This window comes from Notolabrus celidotus, chromosome 17, assembly GCF_009762535.1.
Source record: "Notolabrus celidotus isolate fNotCel1 chromosome 17, fNotCel1.pri, whole genome shotgun sequence".
Taxonomy (NCBI): Eukaryota; Metazoa; Chordata; class Actinopteri; order Labriformes; family Labridae; genus Notolabrus; species Notolabrus celidotus.
Genome location: NC_048288.1, coordinates 7,164,407 through 7,184,094, shown reverse-complemented (window position 1 = coordinate 7,184,094; position 19,688 = coordinate 7,164,407). Strand labels below are relative to the sequence as shown.

The 19,688-nt window shown below is 40.4% G+C and overlaps 1 protein-coding gene across 1 annotated transcript in view; it reads left to right on the top strand.

The window, feature by feature from the left end:
- The window catches only part of sema5a (sema domain, seven thrombospondin repeats (type 1 and type 1-like), transmembrane domain (TM) and short cytoplasmic domain, (semaphorin) 5A), a 174,380-nt gene that overhangs the window by 92,740 nt on the left and 61,952 nt on the right, over positions 1–19,688 (top strand). Inside the window, exons 9-13 of the mRNA XM_034705796.1 lie at positions 1,605–1,740; positions 7,462–7,666; positions 11,837–12,044; positions 13,599–13,716; positions 18,123–18,304. Coding sequence (XP_034561687.1) covers positions 1,605–1,740; positions 7,462–7,666; positions 11,837–12,044; positions 13,599–13,716; positions 18,123–18,304 — 849 coding nt within the window. The remainder of the gene's footprint in view (positions 1–1,604; positions 1,741–7,461; positions 7,667–11,836; positions 12,045–13,598; positions 13,717–18,122; positions 18,305–19,688) is intronic.

Sequence of the window (19,688 nt, the reverse complement as noted above, 5' to 3'; positions counted from 1 at the left end):
GCATCACTTTTAATTTCAGTCATTTTAATAACCAGATCAAAACACCTCAGAGGAGCTTTAACTTCTCAGCTAACACACTTTAAGAAGTTTGTTTGTGTTCGTAAACCAGGTTGTTTCAATGTTAATTTACATATTTCTCTACTTATCTAAACAACACAGATCAATTTACCAATTACAGCTCGTTTTCCTTTCCCGTCATAAGTGATTTGTTTGTGATTTTTTTGACACAAACTCTCCTGATTTCTCCAAGTCTTTGTCTTTCCTTTGTTTTTTTGTCATTTGCATACAACTTCTTATGAGCTTTGTAAATCAGGAGGTTTGATTTAAATTTGGAAGTTTTTTTCCACAATCATCGCATTTCAAATGGCATATTTGATAGTCTGTATAAATTTCACTGAGGTTGAGATCAAGCTCACTCTGATTTGATTCATACAAACACAGATCATCAGATTTTTCTTTCAGCCCTTGTTGTTTTTAATGCACCCACAGGAAAGCTTCATGTATAATTCAAAGTGTTTTTGGCGTCACACTGTCATTAGAGTAAACAAACGCTCTTTGACTGCATCTGATTAAACTTGGCATGTGACCTCTTTGTACCATGCACACTGAGTATATACAACTGAGTCAGATTTATGACAATGCTGTGTAAATGCCCAGATCTTCTTAGATGGAATTTCCAGTTAAATTATTTTCTTATGAAACTCAAAGCAGCTGCAAACAGGATCACATATTCCACTGCCATCTCACTTTTAAATCCCATAAATGAAGCTTATCTTCATGCATTAAAAGTGTACACTGTATCCTGCACTAGGGGGATGTGAGAGATGGGACGCATCCATGGATGAAAACTATAATTTCCTCTTTTCACAAACACTCTCTCTTCTTTTGACTTGCCTTGTCTCGTACTCACAAACACACGCGCACACACACACACACACACACACACACACACACACACACACACACACACACACACACACACACACACGCACGCACGCTTGCATGCACACAAGCATATTGGCGCACACCATTATTAAAAGCTGAGTAATCTATTCTTTATGGTCAATGCCTTCACATTGCTGAAAACGAAGTCTTTTGAAGGGTATTGGAAACATTTCCCCCTGCAGGCACAGAGTTTAATGAACAGCCACATTAGATTATAATTCACATCGCACAAGTCTCACAGTTTGAGTTGAGAGCTAATACTCTCATTCTTTACTTCCTCTGCGGAGGGAGGAGACCGGTACTTGTTGAAACTGACAGCTTAAAAAGTCAAAGCTGTATTTCAGTCCTGAGATCTGTACAGTTAATCAGACAGGCCGAACAGCTTAATTGTGTCCTATTGCTGGATTTATAATCCCATAATGATGATCACTCACACCGCAGTCTGCGTCTGTCCGTCCGCTATGTGAAGTGTATTGTTGGCTGAGGGCAATTCAAATGTATACTAAGGTCAGCTTTACAAATACCAACAACATGAGCAAAGTTTTTCTCCAAAGTTTTGTCTCAAACTTCTCTCTTTTCTTCTCTCTCTCTCTCTCTCTTATCTATCATCCCCTCCTTCCTCTGATGTCCTGTTCTGTCATTCTCTTCCTGACATTCAGAAACAGCATCGCTGCGTCTGCCGTGTGTGCCTTCAATCTCAGCGCCATATCACAGGTTTTCAATGGACCCTTCAAGTACCAGGAGAACTCACGGTCAGCATGGCTGCCCTACCCCAACCCCAACCCCGACTTTCAGGTAACAGAACCACAGAAACAGTCCTTTCTTTGTCTTTGTCTTCAGTGTGTGTGTGAATCCTTTATCTCATAATACTTGAACATGTTTAGCAGGTGGTTAGTAACAATATTAAAGACATATTAGATATAGATATTTTATGATTTGTGAATGCTAACAACTACTTAATAGCAAAGTTTTAAGCTAAGCTACACTCAAACCTACAAACAGCTAACAAGAAAACTGTTCTGCAGTCATGCTAGCAGTTTTGTGATGCATGTTTTAGCCATAGACTGTATAAATAGTCTATGGCTACGTAGTATCCGTGACGTCACCCATCTGTTTCTGAAGTGCTGTTTTGAGGCCAATCCGTGGCGGCAGCCATATTGCTGCTGTCGAGCGATTGTGACATAAAGAGGCGGGCTTTGAGCTTCCTCGCCAACAGCTACAGTGTTCCAGCCTGTCAATCAACTCAGCTGTGCACAAACAATTAAACTAAACAAATGATTGAAAGACATGAGAGCAGCTAAATGAGGCAGTGCAGCGCTAGTGGCTAAAGGCTAACACTGACATGCCAACAAGTTTTTGTAGTTTTTTTTATAAAAGCATGATATAGTAAGAGTAATCAAATATAAAGAGAATAGTTCCTAAAGTTTAGTTTCACCATTATCATTTTCTTGCTTTTGCATTTTAGCATTCTAGCATTAATTTTAGCATGTTAGCATTTGATTTTTAGCAAAGTTTTGAGTTTTAAGCTAGTTCCAGGCTAATAGAAATTCTAAAAGACTCACGGACATACAGAAAGGTCAACACAACATGGACTTTGGTCCTCTGTAGACCATCAATGATAAATCAGTCTGATCAAAACCAATTAGTTAAGGCTAGCCGACATCACCATGGTAACCGAACCCACTCGTATGGGTCCAGTTTCTGAAACGCGCACATGAGTTTGAGTTTAGAGCCAATCCTCATGATAATTGTTTATGCTCGAGGCATACAGACCAACACACTGCCCAATCAGCCAAACAATGCGTGTGGCAGGGTGCGTGCCGGAGGAAATTTATGTGTGTGTGTGTGTGTGTGTGTGTGTGTGTGTGTGTGTGTGTGTGTGTGTGTGTGTGTGTGTGTGTGTGTGTGTCCTGCTTAATAAATGTGTGTTCACTCTGATGAGGCTGCCTCGGAGTCCCTGTGAGCTCTTCGCTCTCATTAATTTCCTCTCTCTTTCAATCATCCCCCTCTCTTCTAATGAACATAGACATTACGAGTGCCGGTTATAAAATCCAGTGATTTTTACAACGCCACAATCGTTCCTCTAAGATGTTTCAAAGCCTTGCATTGTAAAATACAGTCTCTTTCTAATAAACTGTCCTTGTTTAGCACAAACGGCGCTTTATGTTTGTTTTTTGTCCCTAAAACTGCGGAGCACACGGAGCCTCTAATCCTGATCTTAGGCGCTCCTCTTTACTGATGACACAGAGGGAATGTTTTATTAGTGGAACTGGCTCTAAGTTGTAGCCGGCTTAGCAGATAGTGAAGGAGCTAATCCACGCTGCTCTCCTTGAGGGATTGCATTCCCTCTAAGGTCTGGCTGCCAGTGGGTGACATACACATCACTTCCACACATGTTTCCCATCAGGGGGCCCCTCCATCACGTCTCCATCAAGCCAGCACATGCATGAGCATTCGTGATGTCTGCGATCAAGATGTGACATCCGTAATGACATGCTCTTGCAGAAGACGTGCTAGTGGTGACAGTTAATTCAGAAATGCACACACATGAATTTGTAACATGGAAACATTTCACTGCCGTCATATATCTACATGTCTGCAATTTTATCACCTTAAAAAGAAAACCAATTTCCTCTATCTTGACAGTGCTGACCACAGATTTATCTTGCTCGGCACACTGTAGGCACATCACTGAGAGCTTTCTATACACCATAAAGTGTGTAGAAGGCTGTGTTCCTCAAGGATACACCAGGATCAGATCTTCTTTCTCTATCCACAATAGCTGCTCCTCACCGCTGCACCGATGCACACTTTATCTAGGTTTCACTGACATCTTCATCAAGCATTTGTCAATGTTGGAGGATTAGATTTACGAGCCCAGGATTTATGGCCTGCCTGTTCTGTTCCAGGCCTTTTGTGCACACACACCTACACATGTGCATGCACCAAAATACACCTACGGGACACCGCAGCATATAAAAGCGACTGGACACATGCATGCATATCTTCTGTAAACAAATACGCCCACTAAAAAAGAGGGTTGTAGATTGCGGGCAAATAGGGATAATCATGTTGGTGAACTCATCAGTCAGCACACATTCTGGTCATTGATTGAGAGCTTAATTCTCTGTCTGTCTGCTTAGAAAATCCCCCCCATTTATTCCAACCACAGGAATTGATCCTGCTGGGTTTATTCAGGCTATGAGTCATGTTCTTTGAGTGTTAGGAGCTAATACCGTCTCTGTGTTGTATAGGTTTTCTGTCACACTGTAATTGCTTACTGTAAAAAGGCATCCATTGTTTGGCTTTGATGTAGGAAAATATGTTAAGTCAGAGTCTGAGGAATGAAATGCTGATTGAAAGTTTTGTTTTCAGAGGGGTGTCACTTCCCTCTGATTTCTTTTCAGCGTTATTTATGAGTATTTGTTGCCAAAACTGACAAAATATTATAATCAGATCTTACCGGCGGATGCTTTAAATTAAAGTAATGTGTGACGCGTTTTAGACAAAAGCCCATTTGGCTGTTGTACACTCATTTGTCTCAGTGACACTTTCCCTGGCCGAGCACAGTGCGCTGATGATGAGCGGGACAGCTGAATGTTGGATGGGCCCTCCGCCAAATGATGCCTCCGTCCCTCACCTTGACTGAGGCGGGGAAATCGCAACATTCATCTCTTTGTACATTCACACATGTCGCAGAGCCCCACCGGTCAGAGGCTAACTTTGTCTCGCTGTGGCAGAAACACAATCATGCAGACACACACACATATGCACGCAATGCAAGGACAAACCACAATAGGAAACCTTAGACATATGTTATTATGTCGCCCATACCACAGAAACACAAGCATGCACACAGAGCTGCATCTCCCTGTCCTTCAAGGCTTAAATGTCTCATCCCCTGATTCAGCGAGGGCACTGATCCGTTGCTCATCTCGGGGAAGCCCACCATGATTCTCATCTGTCAGCCCAGAGAAGGCCAGGGATTGATCTGTATAAAGTGTCCGTGATGTCGCTGCCGTAACTAGTCAGCGGGAACTAATCGCCACCCAAGGTCCAGACTCTGCTAAGTAAGACAGAGCTGGATCCTGGAGTATATTCGTGCAGTGCATCTGCGATACCACATCCAAAATGAAAACAGTACCAGTCATTTGGGTCAGGGTAATTGTTGAGGAAAGGCTAATTTTGGGTTTCTCTGCTCTGTGTCTCAAAGAAGGCCTATTCTTTGTGGACAGTGCCTCAATCCACAACCCTGACCCCAGCCTGAGACCTCTTTCACTGAAAAGGACTTGCATGGTTAGCCTCACTCATCCAGCTTCACTCGGCCTTGGCCGGACTGGCTTCATGCCTCGCTTTGTCCCATTCTGCATAGTTGAAAAAGGCACAATGCTAAAGAGCAGGAAGATTATGATTGCCCTGTGAAAACCCATACCTTCAAAATGTCAGCTTTCATGAGGTTGAAAAGGGCGCCCCATTTTCAGCCTTTTAGTTCATATAGTGGATTTTAAACAGTTCCTTTTGTCCAGGAAATTAAAATCATCTTCACTGCTTCATAGAAATGACTAATTTATGAGATACATGTTTTTTCCAAAGGAGCCAACCAGGAGGTCTTATCCGAATTTGAATCTGATTGGCCACCCTAAAATCTTAGCGACGATTAAATATTTGCCTTGTCAGAGGCAACAATTATGCATTTTAATGTAACATATTTCACTAATGCATGTACTTCAAATCCTGACTTTTTGGTCCTTAACAATTGAAGCTAAACATTTTAATGTTGCTACTTTGTTGTGTATTTTGTAAAAATACAAATTCAAACAGGAGTACAACACCTTTTGGACACTTTCATGTAAGTAGTAGTCTAACTAAGAAAGTGGTAATAGAAGGTTTTGATAAATGCTATTTATTATAAGAGAAAATCATAGACTTTATATGGAAACACCACAAGTGTTCATGGACTGTGAAGCCAAAACATTTAGAGCTCCCACTACTGACTGCCTGTAGTGTAGTTCATAAGCCCCGCCTCCTTCATGTTGACGGATGGAATTTAGGTTGAACTCAAAGATTAGAATACATTTACATTTTTTGTAAGGAGGAGGAACCGCAAGAGGAAACAAACACTAACATGAGTCATTTAACTTATTAAAGCCATAATTCTCCGCTTCAAACCGGCATAAGAATTTGTGCTGCTGTGGACTTTACCCTCTTGAGGGGTTTTAACATTTTGTTGGTAAGTTTACTGGTTTGGTAAGCAGTATGGGTGAGATGTCAGCCCATCAATCCACCAGCCGGATTTTTTTCAGGCTGGTGTCATAGACATAGACAGTCATAGACATGGTGCACACACATACTTAATACCAACCCAAAAGACAGTGCCCATGTTTGGCCACCCCATTCAAAACGTCCAGCTCCAACACTGTAAGCAGCTCACACTCACACTTTAACACACACTGTGGTTAGTGTACTGTATATATACAGTTTATATATATTGCAGTTGGTTTTTAGTTTTCTTTAAGTGCTACAGTGAGTCATGAAACGCAGCCTGCCTTGCATAGCAGTTAATAATATTCTTTATAAAGCTGTTTCTTGGCGTGGAAGCAATATTTCAAACTGGCAAGTTTGTTTGTTATTTTGTTTCCCAGATAACGAGTAAATGTAGTCCAAAGAAAGCCATTAAAACTTAAAGCTTTTATAAATTCTGTCGTTTAGAACAGATCAACTTTTGCAGCCACCAGTATCACGTTTGACTCTGTAATATGTCTTTTTTAACTCCCATTTAGAGACACTTCACTTTATTGAACTCCTTTTAATAAATGAGCTCACACATATGAAACATTTCACGTTATAACAAAGTGCTGTGGCTGTGACTCTGCTCCAGGAGAAAGTAACCCCAGGGACTACTCGGACGCAGAACGAGTCAACAATCCCTGATAAAACCAAATGAATATGTGGTGATGAAATCCACCTCTTTATGTGAAATACTTTTATTGTTGCGACTACACTCTCTCCCTCACAGGTCTTAACATTTTAGATGAAAGTAATTTTGAGTCCTTGGTTTGAATGATGCTGCAGCATTTAGATGATGTGTGCTTTGCTCTTCTAAGAGCAGCAATATTCAAGCTCTGAGATGAAAACACATTTAAGAGATCAGCCTATTTTTTTAGGTAGAAAGATGAAGAATTAGAAACATTACTATTGAGCTACCAATAAAAGTCACCAGCAATATATATTCATATGAGAAAGACTCTAATAAAAGAGATAAGTGCTTGCTCAGTCAAACATTCATTCATTCAGTGGCGCTGTTTTGACTACAAAGACTTCAGGTTGCAAGATAGCAAACCATCACAACCAGACGGAAATCCACTTCACAGCCTTGTTCATTTAATCATTCACTCCCTTTCTTTTCCATCTCTGGTGGTATTTCTGAACACAAAATGTAAGCGCATTAACATAGCTTCCTACACCAAAGAGCTTTGCTGTATTGAAGCAGCCAGTAAAATATTTCTCTTTCCACAGTGCGGCACCATCGACTCCGGCTCCTACGTGAACTTGACTCAAAGAAACCTGCAGGACGCTCAGAAGTTTCTGCTGATGCATGAGGTGGTTCAACCTGTGGTTCCGGTGCCCTATTTCATGGAGGACAACGTGCGCTTCACTCATGTGGCCGTGGATGTGGTGCAAGGGAAAGACATGCTGTTACACATCATTTACTTGGCTACTGGTAGGTATCCGATGCTTCATGTTGGACGTTATATTTCCATGTTGTTGATTGTTATACACTACCAGTCAAAAGTTTGGAAACACCTTCTCATTCAAGGTTTTTTTTTTATTTTAATGATTGTAAACACTGTAGATTAATACTGAAGACATCAAAACTATGAAAGAACATACAGTATATGGAATTATTTAATGAACAAAAAAGTGTTAAACAAAGCAGAATCTGTTTTATATTTTAGATTCTGTAAAGTAGCCCCCTTTTTCCTTCGTGACAGCTTTGCACACTCTTGGTATTCTCTCAGTCTGCTTCATGAAGTGGTCTCCTGGAATGGTTTCTAATTAACATGAGCCTTGTCAAGAGTTCATTTGTAGAATGACTTGCCTTCTTAATGTGTTTGAGACCATCAGTTGTGTTGTTCAGAGGTAGGGTTAGTACACAATGGATAGCCCTATTTGACTACTGTTGTAATCCAGATTATGGCAAAACCAGATTATTTCATAGTTTTGATGTCTTCAGTATTAATCTACAATGTAGAAAATAATGAAAATAAATAAAAAACATTGAATGAGAAGGTGTGTCCAAACTTTTAAATGGTAGTGTACATTTGTCCTATATACTTGTCTCTTTTTACGCTCATTCGTTCAGTGATTTTTGACAGGTTAAAGGTGGGGGGGTGATGTCACATGCCTCCAAACACCAATCAGGATGAAGCTATTTTGGATTTGAAATGTGAAAGCAGTGAAGGGTTATTTTAACTCTATTGCCAACACTGACAGTGACATTTAATAATAATGTCCCCACTGAGTCCCTAATAAGAAGATTAGCGTACTTTAAAAAGTAATAAAATCTTAATTTATGATAACTCACCTAGCTTCCTAAACTTGAGCTTTAATTCATGCTTTTTTATCAGGAGTATTGGTTTTAATAGATAATACTTGATGTATTAAACGTTAAAGTTTCAGGGGCTTAAATCCCTTGAAGCTCACTTCAAGGAGGCCTGAAAGAAGAATAATGAAACCAATAGATGAGTCGTTCTGAGGAAAGATCAAAGCTTAGTCTTCTGATGCAAGTTTGATCACTCTTTACCTCCATATGTCCTCCATATGCCCTGGCAGAAAGAAAATATATAGCACCATATATTACTTCAGGGTAGTCAAGCACCATGAGATCTCACACAACATGAAAAAGCCAGCAGCTATGTGTTAAAAGAAGACAGTAATTTATAACATACACCAATAGCTGTGATTTAACCCTTATAGGTTCTCCCTCTGAGTTGCATGGTACCCGCTGCTTATCAGTCAACTGTTTGATCAAACTGGGTGTTGATGTGTGATGTTGGACTTGGCAAAGTGCTACAAACAGTATCAGTAAGACACCAGATACCAGCGTTTGGTGTCCTGTGTTTTGATATCACAGACAGAATGGATTATAAGAGGGAGTACTGAACAGGATTTGAAGGTAGTGACCCACTTTAGCGCGTTAATGTACTGTAGGCCCGATGGGAAATGTCAACATGATCTTCCTGTTGTAGGGCTCTGTGTTATTTTAGGATATCACACGTTCAAGCACACACTTTCACACACTCGCACAACCTGTTCCAGTTCACCAGCTCTGTGCTTGGCGTCCGCCTCAAAAAAGAAAAAGCCCTCCCCTTTCATTGTTTGCATGGTGCTGTGATCAATGTAGTGTCGGACCAGAGCTGCCCACACTGCAAGTTCCCCCGACACTAACCAGACGCTAATGAAAACATCTGAAACCCTGCCAAGGCCATCGGGTAGCGTGCATATTGTACCTAATCACATGCTATTATTAACGCCTAAATGCTCCGTGCTGATTGGGGCCATTGTGGAAACCTGATAGCTCTAACTGGGGGGTTCAAAGATGTCTAGGTGATGGGTTCTCTTTAAAATAAACACATGGCTTGCAGCAGATTTTACCTCTCTTGTTATTCAGCTCTTGCTAGTAATTTCAGCCCTGCGGCAACATTTTTCTTTTGCAGTTTATGTGAACAGAATACACTCGTATGCAAAACATCTCCAAATAAAGTTTTTATAGAAAACTTGAGGACTTGAGAGAAGTTGAAATTGTATGTCTTCAGAAAAAAAAAGAGAATAGTGCATAAAGAGTTATTTGCAAAGTGTTATAGTTTGATTAAATTACATTTCTTAAGCAATTAATCAAGACAGAAATACTTCAACACACGTTGAATAAGAATGAAGCATTATAAAGAAGAACAGATAAGTCTTTGCTGATTTCCAGTGAGGGTGTTATTTTGGTGTTGCAGCAGCACAAAGAGATAAGTCTATAATAGTAAATATAGAAAGATAAGAAACAAAGAATTACAACCCAAAGTATTTTTAGAAAATAAAATTACAAGAGAGGCAATAAACCCACAACCAACAGTACAACACCGCCTCCAAGCAAGCAGAGCAGCTGTGTGATCAGTAGTAGTGAAACATAATGCTCTATTGTTACAGACCACATGTAGTGTAGTGTACGGGGTGAGATGTGACATTCATTACATATTTTTATATCATATAAAAGGTGTATTGATTGAAATGCAACAAGCATCCAAACTTTCATTTAAAACTCATGTGAGGTACTTTAAGTTTGTGTGGATTTTGGCGGTACCTCTAATCTCTCAGCTGATTTTGTCCTTTATATGTGTTAGCTGTAACTTTTTAACAGAAAACCTTCTCATGCTTTGTTTCTAACAGTGAAATTAATCACTCACTTAAAATCTAAAGGGAAACGATGGAAAGCTGAAGAGAGACAGGAAATGTAGGGAGTAGAGAGTGGGGGGAAGACATGCAGCAAATGGTTGAGGCTAGGAGTTGAACCAGCAACTGCTGCGACTAAGACTATAGCCTCTGTACATGGGGTAAGAGCTTAATACACTAGGATAACAGCGCCCCAAAGTATAGACAGAGTCATTATCAGTTCCCAGACAAATTTAGGTAGCTTCTGCAGTTTCTATCTGGGAAGAAATGGAACTCCTTGCGTTGGACTTCAGATGAAATATGCGTTTATTTATGGATCTTTGGAGACCAGGTATACACAAAAGTGGAAACCAGGCGTTACACCCACCCCCGGTGGTGGTTTTAGGCATTAAAAATTACACTATAGAAGTAATAGTTTTGTTGCTGATGGTCTAGCTGACTTTAGTAGGCCATATGAAGGCAGCAATATTAGTTTCAGTCTATTTCAAAACCATTTGAAAACTCACTGGAGCTTTAAAAGGTGTTCACTGAACACTTACAGCTATCTTGATGTTGGCTGCAATTAGCACACATCTAACAGAAGCCCCCAACTAGGGACAAACCCAGATGACAAGGCCAGATTCAGCTATCTTAATATAAAGAAACTTAATGAGCCAAGCTAGCATGTCCTGGGCGAGTTTGTCTCCCCTAACATACAGAAGCCGAATGGATACGAACTCTCCATGAAGTTACTTGTTAAGTTGACCAATTAACTATGAAAGTAATGGAGCCTTACCTGGAAAATAAGCTGTTATATAACTCCTGAAGTTCAGATGTTATTCCTGATCACATTATTGTAACAGATTACAAAGTAATACATAACTGACAAACACAGCTCCAGGCCGTTCTTGCTTTTTACGCTCCCAACTTTGAAACCATCTATTAGCAATTCACCCTTGTTCCCCGGGAACTCTGTGCACCTAATTACTTTTTCTTCACCCAGGGGATTTCATGTATAATAGATGATGTTTGTCTTAGCTCTCCCGAAAGAACAGGCCCCAGCTTCATCTCACAGGGGCATACCTTATATAAAATAAAGGTCAGGATGTATTCACAGTGACATGAATTTCCACCCTGTTTTCCCCTTAAAACTAAAGAAGGTTTCTTTCTTCAGTGGAATACCCCCTCAAAGAAAAGTAGGCCAGAAATCTTGTATCGGGGAGCCATAACAGCTCCCTGGTTGAATCTACAGTGCTGCATGCTGATGGCATAACCAAGCGTGGCACGCCTGCCGCCGCCAATCTTTTTGACAGTCTTATTTCAGAACCAAGTGATTGTTGTTTGGTTCACACCGAGTTCAAATAAAGTTTTGATGTTTTTTTCCTCATGAAACTCTTCTTTTGTAACCCCCCCTCTGCGTTACCGTCTTCTTCTTTGTGAGAAGATCCTCTCATCCCTCCTCTCTCTCTTACAGATTACGGTACTATCAGAAAAGTGCTCTCCCCTCTCAACCTGTCCATGGGGAGCTGCCTCTTGGAAGAGATCGAGTTGTTCCCGCCCAGGAAGAGGCAGCCAATCCGGAGCTTGCTGATCCTGCACAGCCGCAGCGAGCTTTATGTTGGTGTAAGAGACCAGGTCATCAAGATCCCACTGAAGAGATGCAGCTACCACAAGAGCAGAGAGTGAGTAAAGGCACAGAACAACTCAATTAATCTCACTGGAAGCTGTCAAAGCAAATATGCAGACGACCAAGTTTTAAAGCGCCCTCTTTCAGACGATGCTCTTTATCAGGAAAGGCCAGGCCTGTGTTGGTCAGAGGCCTTCGCTGAGATTTAAAACCCTGTAAATCAGCTTTTGTCTGAGCCACTCGAGGTGCCCACGGCTGCCCTCCGTCTCACTGTCTGCCTCTTGTTGTCATTGAGCTGCGTGTTTTCTGCCTCACGCACAGCTCTGTGCGTGTGTGCTTAGCAGATATTGAGTTTCTGTCTGTCTGGAAGACGCTCCGTCAAGGCATAAATATTGGCGAAAGAAAACTCGGAGGCAGAGACGGAGGGCCAGGGTGTGAGGACTCATCATGAGATTGGGATCCCATCCATCATCACACACAGAAAGGGAATCACACCTGCATTCCTTATCTCCTATACAATGAGCTGTTGCTGGAATACAGACCAGTTAAGGCTTCATGTTACAGCTGTGGCTCTGTGATATATGCTGCATTCATTATGACACTTCATCCCCCTTTCAGCGCTTTTTCTTCTTGAGAGAGATAAAAAAAAAACAGGTAAAAGAATGCAACAGTGCTGGGAGCAACAGAACAAGATGAGGAATCACTGACTTTTCTTTAAGGTTTATCCATTTGAAACTTTAGACAGCTGCCCCTCTGTTTGGCTGTGTGTTGTGCTGCTCACTGAGGGGTGGTATACAATCTGCCAGGCCCCTAAGGCCGTCTCAAAAACAGGTATCAGCTTGTTATGTCTCCCTTTCATTTGTTGTAGTCACACCTGATATCATCGTCCAAATCTGTAACTTTCTGCCTTTTCATTAGCTGCCCAGACGCTACGTCAAACTCCTCTTTGGGTGCAAACAAGCAGAGTTTGCCTTATTTTGTTTTCATAAGGACGGATGCCTTTGATCTTTCGTCCTTGCGTTAAGTGCGCTCATGTTTATGTCGTTGCTTAGTTCATTAGTATGACGTCCACGAACAACTTTGTGACATTTCACTGGGGGCACATCATGCTGCACTGATGCTAGCAGCTCAGAGCTGCGTTATTGTGTTGTCACTTCAGACTCATATTTGCATGAAAAGAGTAACATCAGGCTTTTTATTGCTCTCAATAAACCTCCAGAAGAAGATACAGCATAAACAGATCCAACTTTCTTTGCTTCAGTTTCCTCACAGTGAATATTTGTTGGCTGATATGTATACAGTCCTGCTGCCCGACTAGAGATTACCTGAGAACCAGTCAGCACATTGTGTTAAGACATGATTTTCAGCTGCTGCTGTGATGTAAGAAATATAGATTATTGCAGAACTCAATATTCATAGGTAAATATTTATCCACCTTTCTTATCTCGTTTCCTCTCGTCTTCACATTACCCTCCTCATCTTGTTTACTCTTCTTTCTGACACCTTCCTCCCTCATCTCATCCTCTTAATGCTCTGCTTTACCCTCCTTTATTTCTCTCTCAGCCTCCAAAATTCCATTATAAGTGAACCTCATTCTCTGTCCTTTCAGAGCCTGTGTAGGAGCCAGAGATCCATACTGCGGTTGGGACCTGTTGCTGAAGAAATGCACCACCCTGGAGGAAAGTGTCAGAATGAGCCAATGGGAGCAGAGCATCACAAAGTGTCCTGTGAGTATCACTTGTTGCAAACTGATTTTGACATACCTGCTTTTAGTTCACTCACAAGTTTGCCCTCTTCATTTTCTGTCTGTACTTTGAAACTTCAAAGCTGGTAGAAAACACAATTATTCTTCGTCGGCTTCCTTCCTCGCTCTCCTCTTCACGTGAATTTAATACTTAAATTCATCCGTGCACCTCACCTCTGAAAGCAGCAGCCTGCTCTGTATTCACTGCGTATGCTCACAACTTACAAGCAGTCCCTGAAACCAGCCTGAGATATATATTCTTGCAGAAGGAAGGTATCTCTGGATTCTAAAACTTGACTTTGAGGAAGTTACGCGTACCTGAAGAGTGATCCAGAGGGCTGCCTCAATCATTCCCCTCTGACGGCTCGCTCGTTAGCAAAACAGCTCTTCCATATTTTAATGCACACCACATTTAGGAGCAGTATTAGAGAACCTGTTATCCTATCAATTTCAGCGTGACTTTGCTTTCCTCTGCCGTTCAGAGATCTTTTCTAAGCCTGTTTCAGCGGAGTGCTGGGAGCCTCTGAAGCGTTTAATGCGGCTGTCTGGTTTGACTACTTAGAACTCAAAGCTAAAACTGCATCATCACATGAATTGATGTGTGTATAAATAGACAAACAATAAGGCATACAAATGAGCATAAACACATACACATATTTTAAGTTTTGCTATGCCTATTTGCTAAATAATTCAAGTTTGTTCGTAAACAAGATTTCACTTTCAAGCTAGCTTAGCTGCACATCCAAATATTTCAGATAAATAAACATTGTGGGAAACAGTATTTAGTCTTTTTGCTAAAAAGTTAGGTGTGAAGATTGAAACCACCGTCACATCTCTGGTAACCATGATGATAGAGCAAAGTGATGTAGCTTAGCATGTACTGACACCTAGCTAGCTTAGCTCTACATTTACCTCTTCATATATCTGATGAGTAGGTTGCTTTGTTGAGAGCTAAGCCAATTGTTTGTTTTGCCAAAGATGGGGTTAGAAGATTAACACTACCCTCATGTCTGTGTGGTAATTATGAGACCAGATCTCAGAGACGTTTAGCTTAGCTTAGCTTAGCATAAAAAAAATGGGAACAGGAAAACAGCTAGCCTGGCTCTATCTAAAAAGATTAGAGTGTTGCATTTTTACGCCGTGACTAGGATGTTGCTGCTCTTGTAAAAAATGATGATGATTATTTTTGTATTAAACAAATTATATGTTTTAAGATAAGATAATATAAGATACTCCTTTATTCATCCCACAACGAGGAAATTCATGGAGTTGCAGCAGCAAACAAAAAGGTGTACAGTACAAGAATTTCAACAAGAACATATATAGAAAAGAAATTTCCATCAGAGATGACAGCTTGGCCATAATTCTCCTGTCAGCCACCACCTCCACAGGGTCCAGGACTGAGCTGGCCTTCTTCACCAGTTAGTTCAGTCTTGCTCTCCTGTATCCTGTCCACCCACAGCAGGAGGTGTTAGCTCTGTTAGCATGATGCTACTCTGGTGCTGGGTTAGCTCGTCCACCTCATTGTAGACAGATCCCACAGTCCCCATGACGGTGGGTGGAAGGACAGGTCGACGCCGTCCCTTCTAGCTTGCACCTCAATACCAACACGTCGTCCCCGCCTCCTTCTCCTCAGCTCGCAGGCAACAGCGGGCCTAGCATCGTCTAGCATCGTCTAGCATCGCCTAGCATCGCCTAGCATCGCCTAGCATCGTCTAGCATCGTCTAGCATCGTCTAGCATCGTCTAGCATCGTCTAGCATCGTCTAGCATCGACACGCTAAGAGCTGCGAACAGCTGATCTAATATGTAAACAATGTTACCATGGATACATGCAAGATCACCTGACACACACAGGAACAAAAATAGCAAAAAAAAAACAAAACACTGCAAACGTCCAGTTTCTATGTATTATTATTGACTTTTAGTGGTGCTGGCAGACTTTATACCCAAGCGGCAACTTCTGGTGTAAAATAAACGAAACCAATACGGAAGTGCAAAAAATGTGTGTTTCTCAAGAACCAAGAAAATACCATTAAAGAGTTTACAAGAATGCACATTTTTACAGCAGAATTGAACATTTTTACAGCCTGGTAAAACAACATCAACAACGTTTTCAGTCTCCATACCTTATTTCTTTATACCTGATAACTGTACAAGGGATGAATATTTCCAGAACGATAAGTTAAAGATACGATACGATGCAATACGATGTCCTTTATTGTCCTGTAGGGAAACTTGTCTTTGACATCAGTGCTGCACATGTTACCTGCTCTTTAAAAAAATCACCACAATGACACAAGAATACACATAAATAAAAAATAAAAAAATACAATAAATAATACACATTCATACAACACACAGCATACTCTTAAGCGGCAGCACGTGAGTCAGGGTCACCAGCAGAGCAGTGCCACCATCACAACCAAAGTAGCCCTTTGATTACATTAGGACTAAGAGTTAAGCATAATTAAAGGCGTGATTGTTTTGACTGACAGGTGGGTGTGTTGTAGTTGTTTGGCAGGTTGCTTCGCTGTGGCCTGAACTCCCTCTCTTTACTTAACTATTAGCAGGAGTCAGCGTTTCCAGTAAGACAGCTGCAATGTTTGGGCTTCACAACGCCTCTTCAGAAGGGTGACGTTTCAGACTCTACGTCCGTGTTTTAAATCATTTGTGTTTTCACCTTTTCTACAGTCTGTATGCTAAGCTAAGTGTCTCTTAACTACAACTTTAATAACAGGAAATGAGAAAAGAAATAATCCATGTCTCCAGCAGTAGTGTATCCACCAGTCCTTTCGTTGTGATGTATTTTCATTTAGCCACATACCACTGCCCACACCAGTGATGGAGTGTGTATTTAGTCACTTAACCTTGGTCTAGCCAGGTCCAGTCCATTTAGAGGAGCATGCATTAACTCTGACAGTAATAACTTTGCTTGGAGATACATGGTTATACAATTCAGGGAAATCATCAGCTTGCACCAGTTATATAAAAAGACAGAAAAGTGAGAAACACAGAGTTGTTTTTTAATCTCCTTATGAATACATTAACACTTTTAGAAAAGGCTAAACTGAGTGAATGTCTGCGAGTCTGGAGCTGGAGGCCAGTCAAGGGCATGCACACAGAGCGGCGTTGTGCAGGCAGAGCAGGAGATACGCTTTACCAACCTATTCACAAACGCCATCTGGCACCACAGTCTCACGTCTATATGGAAACGAGTACAAATTAGTTTCTCTGTGGTTTTAGGGAAGGAACAAGTCACTGTTCCATATGTTAGTCTAAGTTTCCACCCAGGTGAAATGGAAATTTGTACTCCATAAATGTTTTTGTAAAGAGCTAGCTCTGCCTTAATCAACCCCAATTCAACAAACAGCATGTTACTGTCTTCTTTAGATTAGAGACTGGAGACAGCTGTTGTTACTTCAGCCTCTGGAAAGAAATAATTCCTCTTATGAGGCACAAAAACATGAGATCTTTTCATCATGAGGTCCCTGGAGTCCCTTTCTCTTTCTTTTCTGTTTCAATGAAAAGATTGTCATGTTTCTCTCAGTCATGGAAGTTTTTTGTATTCTAGTTATTTATATTTATTTTAAAAACAGCATAAAAAAGAAAAAGCTACCTTGAGAAGAGAAATATTCAGTGTAGTCTAAATAAGTTGGGGTATTGTCTGTTGTTTGCTTTCGAGGCAGCCTCATTGATGCAAATGTTGTCTGTCTTACCCAAGCGTCCCCCATTTAGCCACACGGCCGAGTTCAATTACCAATGAGAGCGGAGGGCAGACCTTATTTCTGCTGCTGCCAAAGCAGCTGATGATCACACTCTCTTTTCTCTCAGTTTGAAAGTGTTTTCTGCATTTTTAAATCACCCTATAATGTACTGTCGACATGCCTCATATCATCCGCAGCTCTGAATCTCTCGCCTGTGCCTTTTTTTGTATTTAGCTCATACACCCGGGACATCGCTCGTAATTCATGGCTCCTGTAATATCAGAGCCTTCCTGTTTCATTGTGTTGTGATTCAGATATCTATTTACGCTGCCACTTTTATTTCCTCACATTTCTGTCCCTCCAATGTTTCCATTTACAGCATTGATTTGCCTTTTCTGAGTCTCTCTTCTGCTGCTGTAGAAGCTCATTGTATCCTGAGACAGTTTTCATATATCCTCCTTGTGTTTTCAGCCCATTTATGTCCCTGAATCTGCTCAGTTTCTGGATGTGCTAAAGATGATGTAATGCAGTTATTTTTGCATCCATTTCAGGAAAATTGATTTCTGTTTGCATGTGGGCTATGTAACCCAGAGCAACACATTCCTGAGAGCATCACACTAATGCAATGGCCGCTCCCTGAGAAAAGCCATTACTCTTAAATGTTGTATTTTTGGCCTTCACAGATCCGTAATGTGACCGTGGATGGAGGCTTCGGCACCTGGTCCGGCTGGTCCACATGTAGTCATAATGATGGAGGCAGCGCGGGGTCCTGCCTGTGTCGGACACGAGCCTGCGATAGCCCAGCCCCTCAATGTGGAGGCCAGCATTGCTACGGCATCAGTGTGGAGGTCGCTAACTGCTCCAGGTAAACCTGTGCTAATACACGAGCTACACCTGTACATCAGTCTCTGTGAGCCGTCCCTGAATATGTATAAATCTAGGTTTGGTATCAGGATAGGATTCTGTTGATTTATCCCCCACATTCTCACACCTACTCATCAGGAATACAAACACATTTAATTTTTCCTGTGTTGAATATTCAGTGCCAGTAATTTGGGGACTAACAGGTGATAATCTGGGTGTTGTTTTCTCACTTATTCAGCTGACATATTACAGATTCAAACTCTCATATTTAAAATTAACCAAGCTGTAGCAGCTGCATCAATCCTGTTCCTGTTGAGCTTGTGAATATATCCTTACTTGATACATTTGCAGTGTGAGCCGATAACGAGTAGAAACTGAGGGTTGATTTTTTTCCTCAAGATGCCAAAGCCAGAGATATTAACCCTGCTGTGAAACTTAAAACCAGGTCGTTGTTCACATATTAAAGACTGTTTACTTTCATCACTCAGTAGCAGCCCCCACCCTCTGGAACTCACTCCCTTCCCATATCCAAAACTGCTCTGACCCTTTACCATCCAAATCTCTTTTAAAAACTCACCTTTTTAAGTTAGCTTTTAATTTGTGATTGTACTGTTGTTTTGTTTGATCTGTGTTATTTGTTTTTTGCTTGTATTGATTTTAACAATTGAACAGAGCCTTTGAGTTTTTGAAAAACTCTATATAAAATAAATGTATTATTATTATTATTATTATTATTATTATTATTATTATTATTATTATTATTATTATTATTATTATTATTCAGAGCATAAACATTTTTTAAAGCAAACTCTAGACCTCCTTTTTTAGTCTCACTTAGTTTTATTCTTATAACAGTTTTATTTCACCTTACTTTATTTATTTATTATATATTTAATTTTTTGTCATTTTTTTAAGTAGAGCATCTTAGTTTATTTTACAGGCTTAATATTTTAGTGTTTTATTTTTTTATTAATTCATTTTATTTTGTGAGCTTAATTTCCTCAGTTCGTTCAGCAACTTTTTCATTTTTCATGTATTTATTTATTTATTTTATTTTTATTATTATTATTATTGTTGTTGTTGTTGTTGTTGTTGTTGTTGTTGCATATATTGTGTTCTTATTGTTAGGATTTTGGGTGGGTTTGGGGCTGGGGTTAGGATTAGGATGGGGGTGTCTTTTTTTTTTTTTTCAATAATTTAAATTTATTCTATTTTTATTTTTTATGTACAGCACTTTGTGTTACAATATCATTGTATGAAAATCATTTTACAAATTAAGTCTGATTGATTGATTGATTCACTTCTCAGGGTATTAACTGTTCTTTATTATTATTTATTGATTAATTTCCTTTCAGTTATTTCTCTCTGTGGTATATTTTAGCTAA